This window comes from Rhincodon typus, chromosome 2 (assembly GCF_021869965.1).
Source record: "Rhincodon typus isolate 14 chromosome 2, sRhiTyp1.1, whole genome shotgun sequence".
Classification (NCBI taxonomy): domain Eukaryota; kingdom Metazoa; phylum Chordata; class Chondrichthyes; order Orectolobiformes; family Rhincodontidae; genus Rhincodon; species Rhincodon typus.
This window is the reverse complement of record NC_063333.1, coordinates 30,977,920-31,000,772: the sequence shown is the minus strand read 5'-3', so window position 1 is coordinate 31,000,772 and position 22,853 is coordinate 30,977,920. Positions and strand designations below refer to the sequence as shown.

Below are 22,853 nucleotides of genomic sequence, written 5' to 3'. Positions count from 1 at the left end.
AAAACATTATGTCGCATTTAACAGTCATGTGATTTTAATGAAGATGCTGTAAGTTGCATATTAATTGTTCATTAAACTTGCCAGAACAAGTTAAGTTTAGTAACTACTAATAGAAGTACCTATTAACATGATATTTGTTATGGAGTGTCACTCTCTTGCATACAGTGTAAACAGCTAGAAATGTGCCTTGGCATGCTTCTGCTTTTAAATTGTTTTAGATGATTTTAAAAATGTCAAACATTAAAGCAATGAGTTTTTTTTTTAATCCTCTATTAGTAGCTCCCACTGTCAGCAACTTGTAGACAAACATTTAAAGATGTAAACGTGCAGAAACAAGAATAATAATGTGTTTGCTACAAGTTGTCCTACTAGCTCAGATGTAAACATTATTACTTACACTGAGTTTTGAGATTTAATAAAGCATTATGCAAAAATGAACATTTTAAATAAGCAAAGAATTTTAATACATGAATTACTATAGATAAGGGCTTATTTTTACTCAAAATTACCAAACACAGCTAAAAGTTATGACAGTTACAGTTAGTACTTATTTTTAAATCACAGCTGTGTACCACTTTAAGAAAACTAATCATAGATGAGAATTAGTTGACACTTACTTCACAAGGTGTTTGAATAGAACTTGCATAGTGTCATGGTTTGGTTTAGGTAAGAGTCTGATTAGGTCGGCGATACCCTCAACACGATGCTTGTAGTCTGAAATTTCTGAAAATTATTAAATAGAACTGGTTTTATTTGATTCGATTTACTATTATCACAAGTACCAAGATACAGTAAAGACTATTGTTTTGCATGCTAGTCAGATCATACCTTACATGAGTACATCAAGGTAACAGAACAGAATGCAGAATATAGTGTTGCAGCTATAGAGAAGGCGCAGAGAAAGATTAACTCTAGTATATGAGAAGACCGTTCATAAGATTGATAACAGCAGGGAAGAAGTTGTTCTTGAATCTTTTGGTACATGTTTTCAAGTCTTTGTATCTTCTGCCCAATGGAAGAGAGTAGAAGAGAGTACAACCGGGCTGGAAGGAGTCTTTGATTACATTGGCTGCTTTCCTGAGGCTGGGGTAAGTGTAGACAAAGTCAATGGAAGGAAGGTTGGTTGCCTTGTACACGCCCTTTTGTGTGTAAACACATACATAATACTAGTTATCCTCTGCAACAAAACTCACTTAATGCATTAACTGGCCCAGACTGAGCCAGAATACGGTCTAGCTCTCAAGTAAAAACAACTTTGTAGATTTCAGAATGGAATATCATTCCTCTTTAAGGATTAGCTATCATAAAGATTTATCACAGTATCAACAAAGGTCAACTGAACAAAAAAGGTATCTACTTCAAACATTATCTTGTTTTGTCTCATCACAGATGTTAACTGACCCGTTTTGTATTTCTACCACCTTCTGTTTAACAAATTAACTGTGTACCATCTGCTAGATTTTACACCACACTTGTTTGCTAACGTGAAAGCCAAAATTAAAAAATAAAATTTATATTTGCAGTTTTTTCCCCAAAAATTCATTTTCAGGATGTTGATATCACTGGCAAAATTGGCATTTGTCATTCGTCAGTTACCCTTGGAAAGGTGGTAATGGGCCTTCTGCTTAACAAGCTACATTTGTGTGGTGATGGTACTTGCACAATACGGTTAGAGAGGTAGCTCCAGGATTCTGATCCAACAAGAATAAAGAAACAGTGATGTGCAACTTGCAGTGGAACCTGGATAAATGATTTTTAAAAAAAGAATCCTGACAGCGTGCAAGCAGGTCATTTGGCCCATTGAGTCCACACCCACCCTCCAAACAGCATCCCAACTAGACTCAACCCCTATCCCATACTTATAACCCTGCATCTCCCATGGCTAACCCACCTAGCCTGTATATCCACGGACACTATGTGCAATTTAACTTGGCCAGTCCACCTAACCTGCACAGCTCTGCACTGTAGGAGGAAACCGGAAACCCACGCAGACACAGGGAGAATGTGCAAACTCCACACAGACAGTCGCCCAAGGCTGGAATTGAACCCAGGTCCCTGGTGCTGTGAGGCAGCAGTGCTAACCACTAAATCACTGAGCCACCTTATCATGTTTCCATATATAGAAATCATGGGAAAATATGATGGTACTGAAGACAGCTTGGCGAAATGCAGTGGTGCATCTATAAGTTCCTTGACGGCGCTCAAGATAGAAACATAGGAGCAGGAGTAAGTCTCAGCCCTTGAAGCGTTCCCCGCCATTAACATGATCATGGCGGATCGAACACCTTTTTTTTTTTATGCACACTATCCTCATAACCCTTTACACCATTGGTAATGAGACATCTATCAAACTCTACTTTCAACATACCAAAAGCCTAAGCACCCACAGGCCTTTGGGATAGAGATGCCCAAATATTCACCACAGCGTAAAAAAAAAAATCTCCTCTTCACAGTCCTAATTCTCCAACCAGGGAAAACATCTTACCAGACCATAAAATATCAATCCTCTGACCAGTTTCAGTAGCCACAGTATTTATGTGACTGATCCATGCTGTTACAAGTTGGGTGTCACAAAGATCAATGCCAGGTACACAACTGTTCACAATCTATGAAAATGATTTGGTTTAAAAAAAAAACAAAGAACTATGGATGCTGGAAATCAGAAACAAAATCAAAAATTGCTAGAAAAACTCAGTGGGTCAGGCAGCATCTGTGGAGAGAAAACAGTTAATGTTTCAAGTCCAGTGACCCTTCTTCAGATGCTACCCGACATGCTGAATTTTTCCAGAAAGTTTTGATTTTGTAAATGATTGGGTTGTTTGGACAACTATAATATTTGCAAATTTGATTATGACATCAAACTGTGTGAATGCTAAAATGTGACAGGTAGAATGTATTGTGAATAAATGTGGTTATACACTTTAATAAAAAGGAAGCAAAGTTAGAATATTTGGAAAGTACAGGTGTCCAAAGAGAAGTAGGCATGCTTGTTCATAAGTCACTAAAAGTTAGCATGCATGTGCAGCACACAATTAGAATGGCAAATGGCATGTCTGCCTTACTCGCAAGGGGATTTGAATTATTCATTTTGGCAGAAAGAATGAAAATGCATATTATCTAAATGGTCAGATGTTTAAGAGCTCTGTCCTGGTGCATGAGTCACAGAATATTAATATGTAGGTATAGCAATTAATCAGGGAAGCTAACAGAATGTTATGTGTTATTGTGAGGGTAATTGAATGCATGATAGCAGAGACTATTCTTCAGTTATACAGGGCATTGATGATGCAGTCTTTGGAATATTGTGTACACAGTACTGATCACTGTATTTACAGAAGGTTGTTAACGCATTGGAAGCAGTTCAGAGAAGGTTTACTTGACTAATACCTGGAATGAGTATATTGCTTTATGAGAAGAAGCTAGGCAGGCTAGTCATTTATCTTTTGGAACAATCAGAGGTGACTTAATTGAAACGTGGAAGATCCAGAGGGGATTTGACCAAGTGGACGTGGAAAGAATGTTTCTTCTTCAGATAATTTAGAACCAGAGGTCCTTGTTTAAGAGAGAGATGAGGAATTTTTTTTCCTGTCAGGTGGTTAAGAATCTTTAGAATTCCATTGCTCAAAAGACAATGGGTGCAGAATATTTAAATATTTTTAAGACAGAGGTAGATAGATTCTTGATTACCTAGGGAATGAAATATTAATCAGGAATGTGTAGAAATGTAAAGGTGAGGTTAAAATCAGTTCAGCCAAGATCTAACTGAATAATAGGACAGGCTGGGAGGGCTGGGTACCGTACTCTAGTTCCTAAGTTCAAGTACCAGAGTAAAGGTGTTTTGTTGCAGTTGTGTAGAACATTTTTGAGACTTCAGAAACAAAAAGAGAAATTGCTGGAAAAGCTCAGCAGGTCTGGTAGCATCTGTGAAGAGAAATCAGAGTTAACGTTTCGGGTCTGGTGACCCTTCCTCAGAACTTGAGACTTCATTTGGCAAATTGTGAACATTTTTGGTCTGATTATCCAAGGAGGGATATACATGCCATTGAGGGGTGCAACATTCGCTAGATTAATCCTGGGATGGTCATATTGTTTTACAAGGAGAGATGGACGAGAGACTGATTCACATCCCTCCGTGTTTAAAGAAATGAAGGGTGACCTCATTGAAATTGTGATAGGATGGATACAGATGATGCGCTTCCCTTGGCTGAAATGTCTAAAACCATGGGACATAATCTCAGAATAACTAGTAGGCATTTAAGATTGATATGAGGAGGAACTTCTTCACTCAGAGGCTGGTGAATCTTTGGAATTCTCTCACTCAGAGGGCTTGGGATCTCAAGCATCAAGCATGTTCAAGACAGAAGTCAATAGATTTCTGGAGATAACGAGAAAGGGACATGGTCATCAACAACGAACCAGCTCGGTGAGCCAACCAACCAGGACATGGTGATTGTGGGGTAAGTGTCATTGAGGTAGCTGATCAATCACAATCTAAGTGAAAGACAGAGCAGGCTCAATAAGCTAAATGGCTTACTTCTGCTTCTATGATCCAGTATAGTTTCTGGTCAATGGTCACCTCCAGGAACTTGATAGCTTGAAATTTGCTAATGGCAATACATTTGGATAATAAAGGAGGTGGTCATACATTTTCTTGCTCAAGATAATCATTGCCTGATACACATTGTGGATGCGACGTATTACAGATCAACCTAAGCCAGAATGTTGTTGATTTTTGCAGCATGCCTGCATGAACTGCTTCATTGTAATTTTGGAAAAATTGTCAAATAAAAATGCAGGAAAGTTGATCAATGCAATCATTAGCCAATAGCTATACTTTTGACTTTATGGTGGAGCAGATGAAGATAAATGGGCACTGCCATAAGTGCAATCTCTAAACTGCTTGCTCAGATGTATATATAGAAGATCCCAAAAAAAGCAATGGCATTTCTTACATGAAATGGGCTGCATTCCCTTTTCATGACATACATATTTGGAAAAATATATCTATTAGAAAAACTGGCAGAGTCAATTTGTCCTTGAAAACAAAAATGGGTGCTAAAAGTGACACTGGATTCACAGGTTGAAAACCATTCTTTCACTGTAGTTAAAGGATGTTCTATGAAAAGTGAAAAGCAAACAGTGGAGTATCTGAATGGTGAAACAGACCGCATAAAACAAAAAATGAAAATTTTGTTTTTTAATTTCTCTAAAAATCTATTATTGACTTTGATTTTTATGATTTCCCAATGAGTCAGGTTCAGATGTTAACAGTGTAAGTAGTTAGAAATTTGTTGCAACCTAAAAACAAATTGGCTGGAGGAACACTTGGGACTTAATGGAATGTTGCAAATGCCTCTCTCTGGCCAAACTGTGTACTACAAGCCTTTGTAAAACATGATAATATATGGATACATGCTACCGAAACACTGATGAGTAGAATTGATAAGACATAATTTCACTAAAAGGTGCAAATTCAGTTTATCACTAGTTAATGACAGATGCCACAAAATTAACTGCACTCATTAAACGTGTGGTAAGACTTTATAGAAATGATTCTAAATTGGACGCTGGGACCCAAAATATACATTTCTAGTTATCTGTTTTCTTTGTTGTAGGAAAAGCCTTCCTTGTTGACAGCACTATTCCACAAGAAGTTTGTCCAGCTAAGAAACTCAACAGGATGGGGATAATCAAGGGTGAAACATCAACATTACATTTTGGGAAGCAGTGGAGTAGTGGCATTCTTTCAGAACAGTGATCTTGAGACCCAGGATTGTGAGCCTTTAAAACTCTCTTCCTCAAAAGGTACTGGAAGCAGAATCTCTGAATATTTTTAAGGCTGAGGTAGATAGGTTCTTGATATGCAAGGATAACAGCTTATTGGATGTAGGTGGTAATGTGAAGTAATCACATTATTGGTGAAGCAGGATTAAGGGTTGAGTGGCCTATTCCTCACTTGTATGTTCATATATGCATGTCTGCATATCTAGTATAAAAGATGATAGTTGTAGTGAGGGACATAGGACCAGGAGAAGACCAAACAGCCTTTTGAGCCTGACACCATTCAATATGATCATGGCCAATCAAATATTTCAATGCTTTTCAGCCACCCCATCACCATAACCACTGATAATTAGAAATTTACCAATCTCTACCTTAAACATCTCAAAGACTGAGCCTCCACAGACCTCTGTGGTTGATAACTCCAAAGTTTCACAACTCCATGTGAAAAAATGCTCCTTATCTTGGACCCAAGGCACATCCACCTTATTTTTAAATTGTGTCCCGTGGTTCTGGACTTCCCATACCAGGTGAAACATCTTTCCTCCATCTAACCATATAAGTATTTCGTAGGTTTCAATTAGATCACTTTCCATGCTTTGAAAGTGTAGAGAATACAGACCTAGTTTTCCCGAACTCTTCACAGGATGGTACCTTCCCCCCACAATCCAGGGAACAAGTCTGGTGGACCTTCATCATACTCCCACTAAGGCAATAATATCTTTCCTGATATAAGGGAACAAACTGCACAACAGTACTCCAGTTGAGGTGTAACCAAGCTCCTGTACTACTGAAACATGACCTTTCTCAAATCCCTACGTGATGAAGGCTAACCTTACAGCTTAGAGGTAGTAAGAACTGCCGATGCTAGAGTCAGACATAACACAGTGTGGAGCTGGAGGAGCACAGCAGGCCAGGCAGCATCAGAGGAGCAGGAAAATTGACGTATCGGTTCGGGACCCTTCTTCAGAAAACCACTGAGGTCTTTCTGGAGGGAGCAGAATAACTTCTTCAATGTGGGCATCCCTAGAAGAGGCTTTGCAGTGGGGTTATAACTCACTTAGAGATAGGAAGAACTGCAGATGCTAGAGTCAGAGATAACACAGTGTGGAGCTGGAGGAGCACAGCAGACCAGGCAGCATCAGAGGAGCAGGAAAGTTGACATTTTGGGTTGTGACCCCTCTTCAGAAAACTCAGAAACCTTACAGCTTTTTGCTTGCACACGTTAACCTGCAGTGATTTGTTCACAAGGAAACACTGATGCTTTTGTGCATCTACACTTCCCACCTCTTACTATTTAAGAAATACTCTCCATTGGTCATACTCTCCTATCAAAGTGGATAACCTCACATTTTTCTATATTATATTTCATCTGCCATATTTCTGTCCATTCACTGAGCCTGTCCAAATGTTACTGGCTCAGAATTGACTGCATGACAGACAAGATCCCTGGAAAAACACGAATGACGATTGATTCCTGCAGCAATGTCCTGGGAGACTGATCTTCAGCAAACGTGAACATCTTGCGGTGTAATCAGGTATCAGTTTTGATGCAAGAGTTTTTCCTTTAACCTCCATTGATATAAGCTTTCTGTTTAATTTCAACCATTTCCTTTATTTTCACAACAAGACTGTCAACATCAAAGTGAGGAGATAAATAGTGCTATCGCTTGTGCAAGTGATTTTGCATTCCGTTACCAATTTCCAAGTTTCAAATTTGCATAAAAAGTCTCAAGAGTGAATATCAGTTTCGGAGTATTATTTTCCCGCTAAATTGCCAAGCCATTTCATGTCAGAAAATCTGCAAACAATTTGTACACAGCAAACTCCCAAAGACAGTTGCATGGTTATAACCAAATAACCCTGTTTGTGTGATGTTCATTGTGGGCTAATTCCCCTTCCCTTTGAAGTTATGCTGTGATTTTGTTTTTAAAACACCATGAAAGGGTCTTGGTTTAGCATCTCCGCTGACAGTACAGCACTCTCCCAGTACTGCAGTACAAGGTTGACCCAGATTGTTGTAGTCATGCTCTGAACTGGGTCTCAGAATTAAGATTGCTGCATATTGAACCATGTTGGCTTCACAATGATCAAATGATCATAACTTCCTCCAAATCAGCAATTTTAAAAATGTCATAAAGACACCATTAATCTGTGTTTTTCACTTACTGACTGCATTGACAAAGTCATTAAAGAGATGATACGTGAACAGAGGTTCTGGTAATTCTCTGAAAAACATCTTGAGAGCCCCAGTAATGACATTGATATCCTCCCATTTACTGTCCTTCAAGTCCAGCTTCTCATCTGTAAGGAAGACATAATTGATTTGTACGTTTAATGTGGGATTGAAAATAGCATTTCACAAATACTGTGCTTTAACAAATTATTTCAGAAGACTAAATAATACTTTTTGGGTACATCATATTTTAGGCTGCGATCAAACCTGAGCCAAACTGAATGAAAGAACGGCATTTCATTTTCCACTTGGACACTTTAGATCCTTCAGGGCTCAATACGAAGTTGATCAATTTCAGCTATAAATTGTGTCCTCCAATTTAATACCATATATCACCCCCTCCCTATCTAAACTTTCTGCCACCAGCCAATCCTATTCTTCATCTAACTGTTCTCTACTACCATTTTCCCTTTGCTTTTTGCTCTGGGACACCTTTCTTACCTACTCCTCCAACCCCCTCCTTTTTTACAGCAAACAAACCCATCGTTTTTCCAGCCCCCTTCAATCCTGAACTAGAATCATATTGAAACATTAACTCTGTTTTTCAGAAGGAGCCAGGCCTGCTGAAGTTCTCCAGCGCTTTCTACTATTATGAGCCAATTGAATCAAATCCTCCAATAATCAGGAAAGAAACAACAATCGGACTTGAGTCAAAACATGATTATTTTTCCCATTTTTCATAACGTTAGTGTAGTATAATCATCATACAATTCCCACAGTGCAGAAAGAGACCATCGGCCTATCAAGTCTACACTGACCCTCTGACGAGCATCCCACCCAAACCAGGCTTTGGCTATACACAGGCCCAGCAGAGGCATGACATTTATCCTAATTTCAATATTTAGCTGCATAGGCAGCCAGACATTATTGTAGGTAATCAGTGTCTTCCAGGATCAACTTCCATTTTCAAAGGTTTGGGGGCTCAGGGAGATACACAGTTCTCAACCATCTTGTGCAGCCCCAAAACTGGAAAAGAGCTTCACAGAAAGCTTTTGTGGGGAACGGATTCCCCTATCCATTTTCTGATTTCTGGTAAGGCAATCAGCTAATTCTGCTCAGGTCTCAACAGGAATTCTGAGCATTACATCTTTGAAATTCAGCTCAAATCACATTTAGTTTTACAAATGCTGATGTATGCTCATGCACAAATTGCTGACTTTTATTACAGTTGTGACAATGTGGCATACATCCATGTGTTTTGTTTAAACATATGTTTTGCAGTCTGTACTATCTCCAAGACGCACTGCAGAAAATCACCGAAGATCGTTAGACAACACCTTCCAAACCCATGACCACTTCCATCTAGAAAGACAAGGGTAGCAGATATATGGGAACATCACCATCTGCAAGTTCCCCTCCAAGCCACTCACCATCCTGACTTGAAATTATATCACTGTTCCTTCCTTGTCGCTGGGTCAAAATCCTGGAATTCCCTCCCTCAGGGCTCTGTCAGTCTACCTACAGCACATGAATTACAGCAGTTCAAGAAGACAGCTCACCACCATCTTCTCAAGGGCAGCTAGAGATAGGGAATAAATACTGGCCCAGTCAGGAACACCCGCATCCCACAAGTGAATAAAAAAAATTTGTATTTGTACATTTACATTTATGGATCTTTCTTATATATCACCAACCCTTTCCATTTAGCCTGTCCTCCTTAATTGGAGTCTATAATTGCCCATTTAACAGAACAACCTGAACATTAAGTAAACACCTGTTATGAAGGAAAACCCTATGATGGAGTCACATGACAAGTAAAAGTAGATGGCTATGGTTATTCAAAGCCAAACATTGCAGCCACAACTTAGTCTTAAGAATAAATCATTAAGTTTTTGTGTAAGTTATAAACTCTAGCATCTAAGGTCTGTTATTTGTAAAGTTGGCTTAGGAACAATTTAGCAATTTTGAGGGTCATTGAATGTTTTAATTTCACTGTGTTGCAAATCCAGTGATAGCGAGGCTGATTTGGTTTGGCTTGCTATACTTGAGTTGTAACATTATGCTTTGTTTCTTGTTAGCCAGCTAAGCTTCTATCCATGCTAATACATTACTTTCTACACCATTAACTCCTATTTTTCACAATAAACTTCAATGTGGCACATTGGAAAATGCCTTATGGTAATCTGGATGCATGTCATCCACAGCATGCATTACGTCTTCAGTAGATTGGTCAAACATGATGCCACTTTCACAAAACCATGCTTACCTTGTCTGATTACCTTGAATTTATCTAGGCACGCAACTAATGTTTAACTGATTTACTGGAGTTCTTTGAAGAACTAATGTGTTCTGGATAAAGGGAAACTGGTGTACACAAGCTCATTTACAACTGAAACTGGTAAGCTCCAAGTTTGGGCTGACAAGTGTCAGGTAACATTTGTGCCACTTGAATCCCAGTCAATGATTATCTCCACAGAAACTTCATATTTGTTCTCATCTTAAGTATGCTAAGGTTCATGTGTATAATTCAGTATCAAAAAAAATCTTTCTTGATATACACATAAATTACTAAAACGCCCAATGTCTTCCTCACGTCAGCTTTACAGTAATATAAAGTCCAGTTTATAATTACATCTAATTTTGTTCACAAACAACTCTTTAGTCTACGGCTATGAAATTCTAAGTGAAGAAAGTTTAAAAAGCAAAACTGCTACCAACAACATAATTCCTTGTTTTACAGTTTTATACCATTAATTGAGTTGTTCTTGATTTTGTCAGGGTTCTTTGATTGAAAACTTGGTGCTGTATACAAGGAAGAAAAGTCTGAGAGCAATTAACTTTGTGGCATCATTCCATAGTTAGAACAAGAGAATCCTTAGCAGAGACCCGAAAGTAAATTACTTTCCAGGCCTAATGAAATCCTAGAAGCTTACTGTAGAGGAGACGGCCATTTGGCTGATTGTGCTTGTACCAGCTCCTGAAAGAGTAACCCAGCTAGGTCCCATTCTCTAGCCCTATCTTTGTAGGCTTGCAAACGTATCACTTTCAAATATACATCTAGCTCTCTTCTGAACCCTCCTATGGAATATGCCTCCATCACTCTCCCAGGCAGCATATTCCAAATCCTAACAACACTGAGTAAAGAAATTTTTCCTAATCTCACTCCTAGCTCTCTTGCTGACAATCTTGAAATTGTGACCCCTAGTTAATGAAACACCAGCTAATGGAAACAGAATATCCTTTACCCTGCAAGAATTGTTCATAATTTTGAACATCTCAATAAAGTCACCTCTTAATCTCGCGGCTCCAAGGAGAACATGCCCAATTTCTCGAATCTTTCCTTGTATCTAAAACCCCTTATTCCTGGTATCATTCTAGTAAAGCTTCTTTTCACTCTCTTCAGGGCTTTAATATTCTTCCTTAAATAAGGTACCCAAAACAAATGTGGTCTGACCAGTGACCAGGAAGTCTGACCTCTTATATTGTACTCGCTTGCATTTTGTGCACAATATTCAAATACCCTGAATTTGCAAGTGTGCTTATCCAAATTTACCTACATTGTGCTCTCTTGTCGACTATACACAATGTCACCTTAAAAAGATCACATGCTTTATAAAATGTCTTACCATGGTTGACTGCAAAGCGAAGCTTTTGTATGACAGCCAGGTTACCACTCACTCTGTACAAACCATCAACGTTTAAGCCTAATGACATAAGATGAAAAATGTAAGTACAGGTAAGGACTTTAAGAACATGAGCTAAGGGAAATAAACAAAAACTGAAATTGCTGGAGAAACTCAGAATTGTAGGGTTACTGGACTCAAAACGTTAACTCCTTTTTCTCTCCACAGATTCAATAAAATTCATTTCAATAAAAAAATCTGAAATTAAGAGTCTAATGACGACCTTGAAGCCATTGTTGATTGTCATAAAAACTCATCTGGTTCACTAATGTCCTTTAGGGAAGGAAACTGCTATTCTTACCTGGTCTGGCCTACATGTGACTCCAGACCCACAACAATGTGGCTGACTCTAACTGCCCTATGGGCAATAGATGCTGGACCACCCAGCGACGTCCACATCCTGTGAACGAATTTTAAAATTGCTGCCAAACCTGCTGTGTTTCTCCAGGAATTTCTATTTTTGTTTATTTCAGTCTCCAGCATCCACAAATCTTTGTTTCATTCTAGACTAAGAGACCTGAATTGTGAAAATGTTAATTAATTTTTTTTCAAGATTTCAATTATTTTCATTCATACAAAAAGAAAGTATTAGAGCAAAATGTGATTCGTTCAAATTTATTCCAAATTAATGGAAGCACCAAGATAGTGGAATTAAAAATAACATTTTCTTTTGCAATTTTGTGCCATTACTTTGAAAGGGTAAACCGTTCTCATTGTATTAGAAAATCTTTCACAAATTATATTACAGTATAGTCTTTTAAAGAATCAACTCTTAGAATGCCATACCCTCTCTCTCCACGTGGTCAATACACATCATCACAAATTTTGGTACAGTTGAATTCTCTCTTTGACAAAGACTACTTAGATTGCATCCAAATACTTGATCTGTATAAAACAAAAAAGTGGTAGGTAAAGTAATTTGTTTTCATGTAATAGTCCAAATTGAGTTAAAGGACAACAGTGAGGCTCATAATCATCACAGTTAAGGAATAAATCAGAAAATAACTTTGGCACCAGCAGATGTTAACTGCAGAAATCAGTAAGTTTCTATCCAAGATACCCTGTTGTTTGACAGGTTGTATAGGTATCTTTACACGAAACATAGCATTCAAATACATAATGGGTGTGAAGTTGGGGTACTTACCATTAAAAACACCAGAAAAGTTGTTATCCATTCAAGTGTAAAGCAAATTTTAAGTTTGCAAAACTTAATTACTAAAACATTTTCAGTTTCAGATGGTTATATTTACAGTCTTATTCATTCTGATTTTAAATAATGTCAGAGATTTTAAGCTTTTTCTTTCTGTCCCTTAGAGTCCAGATGTTAATCTGTATCTCTTAATCCCACCTTTATTTCTGAATACAGCTTGGCATTGAATTAAATATTTTAACTTATATTTTCTGGTTTAGACATTGCAACATAGTGGAAATTCTTTAATGTGATGTGACAAAATGCCATCCTATTTGTTACTCCTTTTGCACAGACCACAGATCTCTTGTAGGCTGCACGAGATTGCTTGATAGCTGCAAACTGCTCTGTAAATGGCCAAAGAAAGTCAATGGGTAACTATAAGTGCAATGAAATGTATGTGCTGCTCATCTGCCAACGATTACAAAAGCTGGACCAATATTTTCTTAATAACACTTTCCCTATGCAGATTTATTGAGTTTAGGAAACCACGAGTTTAATTATTTTCTTAATGAATTCCTTTGTAATCATGAGCCCTTTGATAAAATGCTTTTCAGCTAATATAACATTCTCAGGATACAAATATTACAAGATTTTTTTGAAGAAAACAATTTTGGTTCATACGGAGTGAGGTGAGAGGAAATTGCAGACTCACTGGCCTTAATTTTCAAAGTCTTCCTAGATTTGGATGGTGCCAAAAGACTTGAGAAATGCAAATGTTATATCGTTGTACAAGGTGTAAAGATAATCCCAGCATCTAGAATATAGTCAATTTAGTTTTAGCAGTGGCAGGCTTTCAGAAACAAAAGTAATAGTCACTTGGACAAATGAAGTTAATGAAGAAAAGTCAGCATGTTCAGGGCAAATCTTGTTTCAAAAACCTGCTTGAATGTTTTGTTGCAGCAACAGAGATTGATGAGGGCAATACTGTTGATGTGGTGTTCACAAACTTCCAAATGGCATTTGATAAAGTGCCATACAGCAGACTCATGGAATAGGAACATAAAATTGACTGAATAGCAGGAAAGAGACAGTAGTACTGAAAGGTTCTTCATCAAGCTGGGGAAAGGTTCATAGGGAATTTCCTGAAAAGTCAGTATTAGGACCCCTGTTCATAATGAAGCATTTAATGAGCTAGATCTTGGAATACAGGACAGTGCAGAAACTCAAAAGGACATGGACAGGTTAGTGGAATAAACTGGCAAATGAAATCTAATGGGGAGAAATGTGAAGTGATTCATTTTGTTGAAATAAATTAAAAAGATAACATAAAGGGTCCAATTCTAAATACCCCACAGAAGCATTCAAAAGGCAGGGCAGGTTGATAAAGCATTTGGGATCTTAGCCTTTAAAAATAGGAAACTGGTTTGATCTCAACCAGAGTACTGCATTCAGATACAAATTGAGGATGATGTCAAGACATTACAGAGGGTGCAGAAAGATTCAAGACAATGGTTCCACATTGAGAGATTTCAGCTATGAAAACAGACTGGAGAAGCGGAGAAAAAAAAAGTTGAGGAGATTTGATAGAAGTATTCAAAATCATGAGGGGTCTTAACAGATTACATGGGAATTAACTGCTCCCACTGGTGGAAGAATTAATTACCAGAAGTCACAGATTGGAAAACTGCTAACATCTTTATTTAAAAAGGCAAAGAGATTAAAAAAAAGGTAACTATAGGCCAGACAGCTTAACATCTATTATTGGGAAAATGTTAGAGCATTGAGAAGCCCACAGTCTAATCAAGCAGAGTCAGCATGGCTTGATGATAAGGCTTTTATGCCTGATAAACTTATTTCACTTCTTTGAGGAAGTCACACGCATCACAGATAAAGGGGAACCAGTAGATGCACTGTATTTGCATTTCCAAAAGGTATTTGATAAGATACCACACAGAAGTCTACTTAATAAGGATACATGATGTTGAGGGTAGTATATTAGCATGGATAAAAGATTAGTTAACTAATAGAAGGAAGAGGGTTGGGATAATGGGGCCATATTCAGGACAACAACTGTAACTAATGGAGTGCCAAAGGAATCAGTGCTGAGGTCACAATATTTACAATATACATTGACGAAGTAAATGTACTATAGCCAACTTTGTGGATGACACAGAAACAGGTAGAAAAGCAAGTAAGGGGAGTGTTTTGGACATGGGAATTTAGACTATAAACCAAGCAGATACATCAACAATCTATTTAGATAACAATACCAAGATTAGGACAGGAAAGGACAGAGTACACAAACAGGATCAAAGGGGATAAAAAAAAGGTAAAAAATGTAAAACTGATGGGTCTTTAGTTGAACGCACATGGTATTCCGAACAAAATAAATGCATTAATGGCTCAAAAACTGGTAAATGGGTCTGATCTTCAAGTCATTACAGAGCCACGGTTATAAGAAGTCAAAACAGTGAACTAAATATTCAGGGGTATGCAACTTTTCGAAATGAAAAGCAACAGGAAAGGTTGATGGGATAGCACTGTTGGCACAGGATGGAATAAATACATGAAAATAAATGAACTTGGATCATAAAACATACAATCCATACGGTTGGAGGCAACATGACACTGGTAAGAGTAGTCTATATGCACCCTAATAGTAAATATATGGTGAGACAGAGAATAGATCAAGAAATAACGAGGGCAGGAAATAATGAGGGCAGGTAACAAAGGCAGGTAACATTGATCATGCGCGACTTTAATCTTCATGTAGACTGGGACAGTCAGATGGACAGAGGTAGCCACAAGGAACTATTCAGAGTATACTTGGGATAGTTTCTTAAAACAATATATTCTGGGTCCAGATAGGGATCAGGCTATTTTAGATCTGGTGATGTGTCATGAGGCAGGTTTAATAAATAACTTCAGCGTAGAAGACACCCAGAAAACAGCTGAAGAGCTGGCTGAAATGGACTGGAAAAGGCCGTTAGAGGCAGTTAAGGAACAATTGCAGACATTTAAGAAAATAGTTCATGGGTCACAGCAAAGACACATCTCTGTGAGGAAGAAGAATTCTTGGAAGGGGTAATTTAGGAATAGCATCAGAATTAAAAACAAACATAGAATGTGGCAAGGATCAGTGGAAAGCCGGAGGACTGGGAAAGTTTTAAAAACCAACTAAAGGTAACCAAAACAAAAAGAGGGAGACGATAAGTTGTGAGGGAAAATTTATAAGTAACATTGAAAGAGATAGAAAGAACTTCTTGAAATGAATTAAAAAAAAGCCAAATCAAACATAGGACCCTTCAGGGATTGAGGCTTGGAAAATAACAACAGGGAACCAGAAACTGGCAGATGAATTGAATAAATAATTTGCATCAGTCTTCACAGTAGAAAACCTGAAAATCATTCCAATATTACTAAATAATCAATGGAACAAGAACAGTACAGGAAATAAATAGAATAACCATCACTAAAAAAAAACTGCCAGGGAAACTAAAGACACTAAAGACTGATAAGTCCCTTAGAATCAATGGGATGCATTCTAAGTTATTAAAGGAAGTAGCTGCAGAAAGAGTGATGCACTTGTGGTAATCTTCCCAGAATCCTTAGATTCTGGAAAAGTTCCAGCAGATTGCAAACTGCCAATTTAACACCTTTATTTAATAAAAGGAAAGGAGATTTAAAAAAGGTACCAATAGGCCAGTTTTAGAGGCGATAACAAGCAGGATAGATAAGAGGAAGCAGTCAATGTAATAGTTAGATTTCAAAAGGCGCTTGATAAGTTACCACACATTTGGTTACTTGGTAAGATAAAAGCCCATGGCATTGGAGTTCATATATTAGCATAGATGGAGGATTTGCTAATTCAAGACAGAGAGCTGCGAAAAGTTGGGGGCCATTTTCAGGACGGCAACCTTTAAATAGTGCAGCGGCAGAGGGATCAGTGCTGGGGCCACAATTATTTACAATATATATTGCATTGGATGGGGAACATAAATATACCATTGCCAAGTCTGCAGATGACATAAAAATAAGTGGGAAGGCCAGTACTGTGGATGACACAGAATCTGCAGATGGATATAGACAAATTAAACGAGTGGGCAAAAACTTGGCAGATAAAATATAATGTGCGGATATGTGACTTTGGCTGGAAGAAGAGCTGAATGTTAGTTATTGGGGAAAGACTTCAGAAAGCTGTAGCAGAAGGATTTGGAGGCCTTACTGCATGTATCACAAAATGCTAGCATGCAGGTTCTGTGGGAATAAGGAAGACAAATGTAATGTTGACCTTTTCTTTCAAAGCAAAGGAAGTATAAAAATAGGGAGGTCTTGTTAAAATTTTACATGACACTAGTCAGAGAACACACCTGAATAGTTCAGATCTCCTTATCAAAAAAAAAGTAGCATTAGAGGCAGTCTAGAGAAGCTTCATTAAATTATCCTGGGAATGGAGGGATTTTCTTATCCGAGTATTTTGAGCTTGTACTCATTGGCCTTTAGGAGAATGAGAGGAGACCTTATTGAATCATAAATTCAATTAGGGGGGCTTGACAGGGTAAATGCTGAGAGGCTACTTCCCCTTGTGGGAGTGTCTAGAACTAGAGGGCAAAATCTCAGATAAGGAGTCAGCCATATAAGAAAGAGACGAGGAGTTTTTTTTTTATTCTGTCAGCGGATAGCGAGAGTCCGAGGAATTCTTTACCACAATGGATGTTGAGGCAGAATCAATAAGTTTATTCGAGGTTGAGATGGACAGATTCTTCATCAGCAAGGGAATCAGGGGTTAGGGTAAAAGGCAGGAAAGTGGAGTTGAGGATTAGCAGATCAACCATGATCCCATTGAATGGTGGAGCAGACTCAATAGGCCGAACGATCTACTTCTGCTCCTAAGCCTTGTGGATTTAAGGTAATTGGCAAATATATTAATGGCTACAAGAGAAAACACATTTTATACAATCAATCAGTGCTTAGGATTTGTACTGCAGTGCCTAACAGAATTGTTGAGGTAGGTTCAATCAAGGAAGTTGAATAATTATCAGAAAAATGTGCTGGGCTAATTGAGTGAACTAAACAATGCATTGATAATTGCAGTTTTTAATTCATAAATTGTTGTTTACTAAAAAAAAGTGCATTAGAAATTTCAAAAAAAATGAAGGGCATGAGTTACTCAGTTCACTGATGAATATCCATGCTTTTTTACAGGGAGGCGAACAGAAGAAATTTGAAGAAAAACATGCATTTTCTCGCTATGTGTTAGACAGCAGCTTTGGCAGGACTTGTTAAAGAAGTCCATTTCTGCTTTCATATAGGCACTTGAGCCAGCGAGACTGTTAAAAAGAGAAAGGGAGGAATAGTTAAATAGCATGTACTCATTACATACATTTAAAGTCTACAGTAATTTATTACTGAAATGTTTATAGCAAAAGTAACTGGGTCTCTTTCATGCACACTCAGAAATACAACATATTGCTATCATGGCCTCATGGAAGCTATGGAACATAAGTTTTCTTACCTTTAATATAACCTTTGTCTCGGACAGCTTGGAGTGTTGGTCTGCGTGTCAGGAACTTCTTCAATTTTGTTTTTGTCTTTTTTTGATCTGCATTATCTATACTACTAGATTTTATTGCTGCAATAAACAAAAACAAGCAAAATAAAAATTAACTTGCAAAGTCAATAAAATTACAAAATATTTATATCACATTTAAGAGACGGATGTAAATTTTTAAATGTTCTTTCTTAGAGAATGATGTTGCGCAATTCTACCATTGAAAAGTTTGTCAGAAGTTGTTATCAACAGTTCATTGGTCACACGTACTAGTTAGAAAGGAAAGATGGTGAGGTTGAAAGATAAGGGACAGCAGGAGTCCAAGATGCTAACTGAAGATAATCACATCACTTTAAAGGAGTTAAGGTATTGCTGTGCTAAGTTGAGGAAGAGATGACTGAAGAGGAGACAAAAGGGCACAGAGAGAAAGACAGAATAGCTGCGGTTATCCTCTGTTGGACAATGATGTTTTTGCACATGAGGCATGTGTTTTTTTTCCCCCATGAAAATATAAATGTCTATTTCTTCTAAGCGCCCAAATAAAAGCTGATACAAGTGACATTAATATTGCATAATAAAGCAGGGAAAAATAGGAAGTATTGACCTTTAATAAGGCTTTCCATTATCATAGTCATTATAGAAATTGAAATCACAAGAGACCAATGTACCTTTATTAACAGAAAACAGTTGTGGACTTCAATTAACATGTTTTACACATGGGACATGAAGAACATTAATTTACAAACTCCCTGTCAAAAGTCTAATCAATAAATGGAGCAGTGTAGTATGGGTAATATTATGATTACTCTTGCGTGCAAGGTATCTTTGCTACTAATGAAACTATTCAGTATTCTTGCAAATACATTAAACGTGGAGAGAAATTTCATACAAATGCATTTGTTGTTAATATTGCATAATTGGGATTTCAACACTAATTCCCCTTTTTAGGCTGTTGCAAAGATTGTGCTTGCAGGGAGAACAATAAGAAAGAGTCAATTCCACCTTTATTTTGTGGACTGAAATAATAACATTTAATCTGCTTTTATGAAATTATTGTTTTATGACTTACGCCGTGACTTCTTCAAATCTTTATTAGTTTTATCCTTATCATGTTTTTCAATTCCAGGGGACTCTGGAATATCATCTTCAGTGGCTTCATCAGACTCCACCGTCTGCAACAAAATTGGTTGTCAGTTGCAAATCAGTTTTTACATTTGGTTAATAGTTTATTGGTGAATCAGTAAAAACAACTGAAATTATTGCCGCGCAAAAAAGACAGAGAAAGCAAAATGTCTGATCTGAATACACACCTGACTACCAATTGTTTCCTCAAGAGCTTTATACCATTCATTGATGAGATGGTCATTGTCCAGCTGAATCAATATCTCTGTTCCTTGACGTGTTTTAAGCTGGAAAACAGCAAGTTCTTTTCATAAATGACATGTACAAGTTCATATTAATGCATACCATTGATCACTAATAACATTAATTTAATACAGTGCCTGGATTACCTTGTACTTCGCTGTTCTACAGATTAAGCCTCATTACTTTAGTATAAGTGTACAACAATTCTCTTAACCCTGAGAAAATTCAATCATATCATTGTTACTGCTATCTAGGTGTACCTTCTCTGCGAGATCATTAACAAATCCTCCCACACAATACCAGGTTTGGAATAGCCTGCTCTCTGGTCAGCTCTAGAATGTGCTATTCTGGGAAACTATCCCAAAACAATTTCATGAACTGGCTAGAATACATTTGCCCAGCTGATTTTTACAGTTTCAGCATAGATGAAAATCCCCTATGATTATTCCTATACCTGTCTGACAAACTCCCATTATATTTTTCTTTTATAGTACATATTAATACCTGGTTAATGTTAAGGGACTTCATACCAATTCTCGCCTTTATCATTTCTCTCCAAACTGTTGTCACATCTTGCTTTCCTGAACTTTAATAATAGTCTCTCTCTTTATTGTGAAAACACCATGATTAATTAACAGAGCCACCCCTCCACTTTTTCCTGGCTTCCTGTTATTCACAAATGTCCTACAATCTTCAATATTCAGGTTTTAATCTATGTCATCTTGCAGCCATGTCTGTAATGGATATCAAATCATAACTTTGTAGTTCTATTTGCACTATCAGGGCATCTGTTTTGTTTCAAAAGTTACATACAGTTAGGGCTTTTTGCTTTGTCCTATTACATGTTTGTAACCTGTAGCCTTGTCTGTTGACTTACACTTAGATTTGTACTCTCTCTTCCTGTCAAGATGTTTATCATTTCTTGAATACCTTTCTGTCTGGCATTGTTTATACTCTTTGCTTTACAATTTCTTTCAAAATTGGAGTCAAGCCCTTGCTCTCAATTTTTAGTTTGAAACCTTACCACACCCTTAGTCATGCAGCCTCAACATGCTTTAGGTGTAGGGCATCAAAATTGTACACATCACATTCTCCCCAATATCAGTATCAAAACCCCACAAACTGGAACCCACTTATCGCACCAATCTTTGCGCCATGGGTTCAATTCTCTTGTCTTACTAACATTATGCCTATTTGCTTGTGGCTCAGGTAACGAGAGATTATTACCTTTAGAAACTATGCTTTTTAATTTGATGCCTAGCTCCTCATACCATCCGTGCAAAATCTCTTTCTTTGTCCAGCTTATGTCACTTGCACCTAAATGGACAACGATGACTGGACTTACACTTCCAGATTCTTCCCCCGTTCTGAACAGATGTCCAACACCCTTGCACTAGGCAGGAAACACAGTTTTTCTGACTCTCACTCTTTGCTGCAGATAATAGGGTCATAATCTCACAATACTGATCCTTGGAGGGGTTACAGAGGAGATTTGTTAAGATGTTGCCTAGGTTGGAACATTTCAGCTATGAAGAGGGGCTGGATAGGCTTGGGCTGTTTTCTTTTGAGCACAGAAGGCTTAGGGGTGGGGGTATGATTGAGGTGTATAATATTATGATGGGCGTGGATAGAAAGCAGCTGTACCCATTACCTGAAGGATCAATAATGAAGGGTATAACTTTAAGGTGAAGGGTAGGAGATTTAGAGAGTATTTGAGGAAAACATTATTCACCCCTAATGTGGTGGGAATTTGGAATGCGTCGACCAGAAGAGTAAGTGAGGCTGAAAATCATGTGGATGAGCATTTAAAATGTCATAACATTCAAGGCTATAAGCCAAGTGCTGGAAAGTGGGATTAGTGAAGGTGCGTCAGCATAGACTTGCTGTATGACTATGACTACATTCCTTTGAGCTCCCCCCACCTGAATGACTATCTGTACCAGAGTGCCATGGGCACCGAGCTCATCCACCATGCAACTTTCACTCTCAACTAAATATTCTGGATTCCCAGAGCTATGTTTTTATGTGTAGTACATCTTTTCAACCCTGATCACAGACCAAATCAGAAGAAACTATCCCAAGGAACATTCTGGAATAAAATATCCAGGTATCTTTTACCTTCTCTAATGCATTACTATCTGCAACTCTGCCCTCCACCTCAAACTCTAAGGTGAGGTTCCTTGAGCTGCAAATACCACAGACATATTTGCCCTAGATCACACTAGCATCCAGGAGCTCCCACATCCTGCAGTCGCAACAGATCACCTGCCCGATCATCTTTATCGTATCCATGTTGTGTCAAATGTTGCCTACTGTTAATGTAGTCCAACTATGAAGACTACCCATAAGGTACAGTTAAGTTCTGAGCTAGATTACATCAAGCTGTAACTTTAAAAAGATGGGGAAAAATTTTTTTTATTAAAGCCTCATCTCATTCAACTAAAGTGGCATAATCCATACGTTCTTGCATTTGTAATCTCTTCTTTACAGAACTAAACTCAACAAATTCACCTCTTGTTGTCCCTTTTGAAGATTCCACAATCCAGATTTCAATCATCCTGCCATTCCCCTCCCCATGACAACTAGGGTTTCAAATTGAAGGGAACACCTGAATCTTGTGCCTTCACCAGGAAAACTTGATCAGAGAAAACATCATTAATTTATCCAATTTATAATGAAACAAAATGTTGTTAATTCTGCAGAATGGAGAATTATGGAAAAATATAAGTCATGCTTCTCTCAATCAGCCAATTTGCCTTGATGTTTCTGTGTTTGTGAAGGCATATTCTAATAGACCTTTCCGTGTTAAACAGTTTTTGGGTCAGTACCATTATTTGATTGGCAAAACTAGTGATGCTGGCTCCCAAGACATTTCTGAAAACTACCAACTCAAGTGTTCACTCGTGCTTTGCGTTTTACTGGGGAATAGGTTTCATGCTACAAATATAAATGATGATAATAAATGAAATTAGAACATGGAACAGTACAGCATAGGAATAGATATTTCAGCACACCATATCTATGCCAACTATGACGCTATTCTGAACTGATTCCATCTGGCTGCACATAGTCCATAATGCTCTATTTCTTGCTTGTTCATGTGTCTGTCGAAATACCTCTTAAGCATTGCTTTGGTACCCGCTTCTAACACCTCTCTTGACAGCA

General features: G+C 37.8%; 1 protein-coding gene across 6 annotated transcripts in view; it reads right to left on the bottom strand.

Moving 5' to 3' along the window:
* The window catches only part of LOC109937219 (rho GTPase-activating protein 12-like), a 200,182-nt gene that overhangs the window by 2,231 nt on the left and 175,098 nt on the right, over window positions 1-22,853 (bottom strand). For all 6 annotated transcript variants that reach the window (XM_048613345.1, XM_048613359.1, XM_048613373.1 and 3 more), the window contains 7 exons: window positions 19,634-19,732; window positions 19,393-19,495; window positions 18,288-18,404; window positions 12,427-12,525; window positions 11,584-11,661; window positions 7,951-8,085; window positions 618-723 (listed from right to left, as the gene is read on the bottom strand). In XM_048613345.1, coding sequence (XP_048469302.1) covers window positions 618-723; window positions 7,951-8,085; window positions 11,584-11,661; window positions 12,427-12,525; window positions 18,288-18,404; window positions 19,393-19,495; window positions 19,634-19,732 — 737 coding nt within the window. The remainder of the gene's footprint in view (window positions 1-617; window positions 724-7,950; window positions 8,086-11,583; window positions 11,662-12,426; window positions 12,526-18,287; window positions 18,405-19,392; window positions 19,496-19,633; window positions 19,733-22,853) is intronic.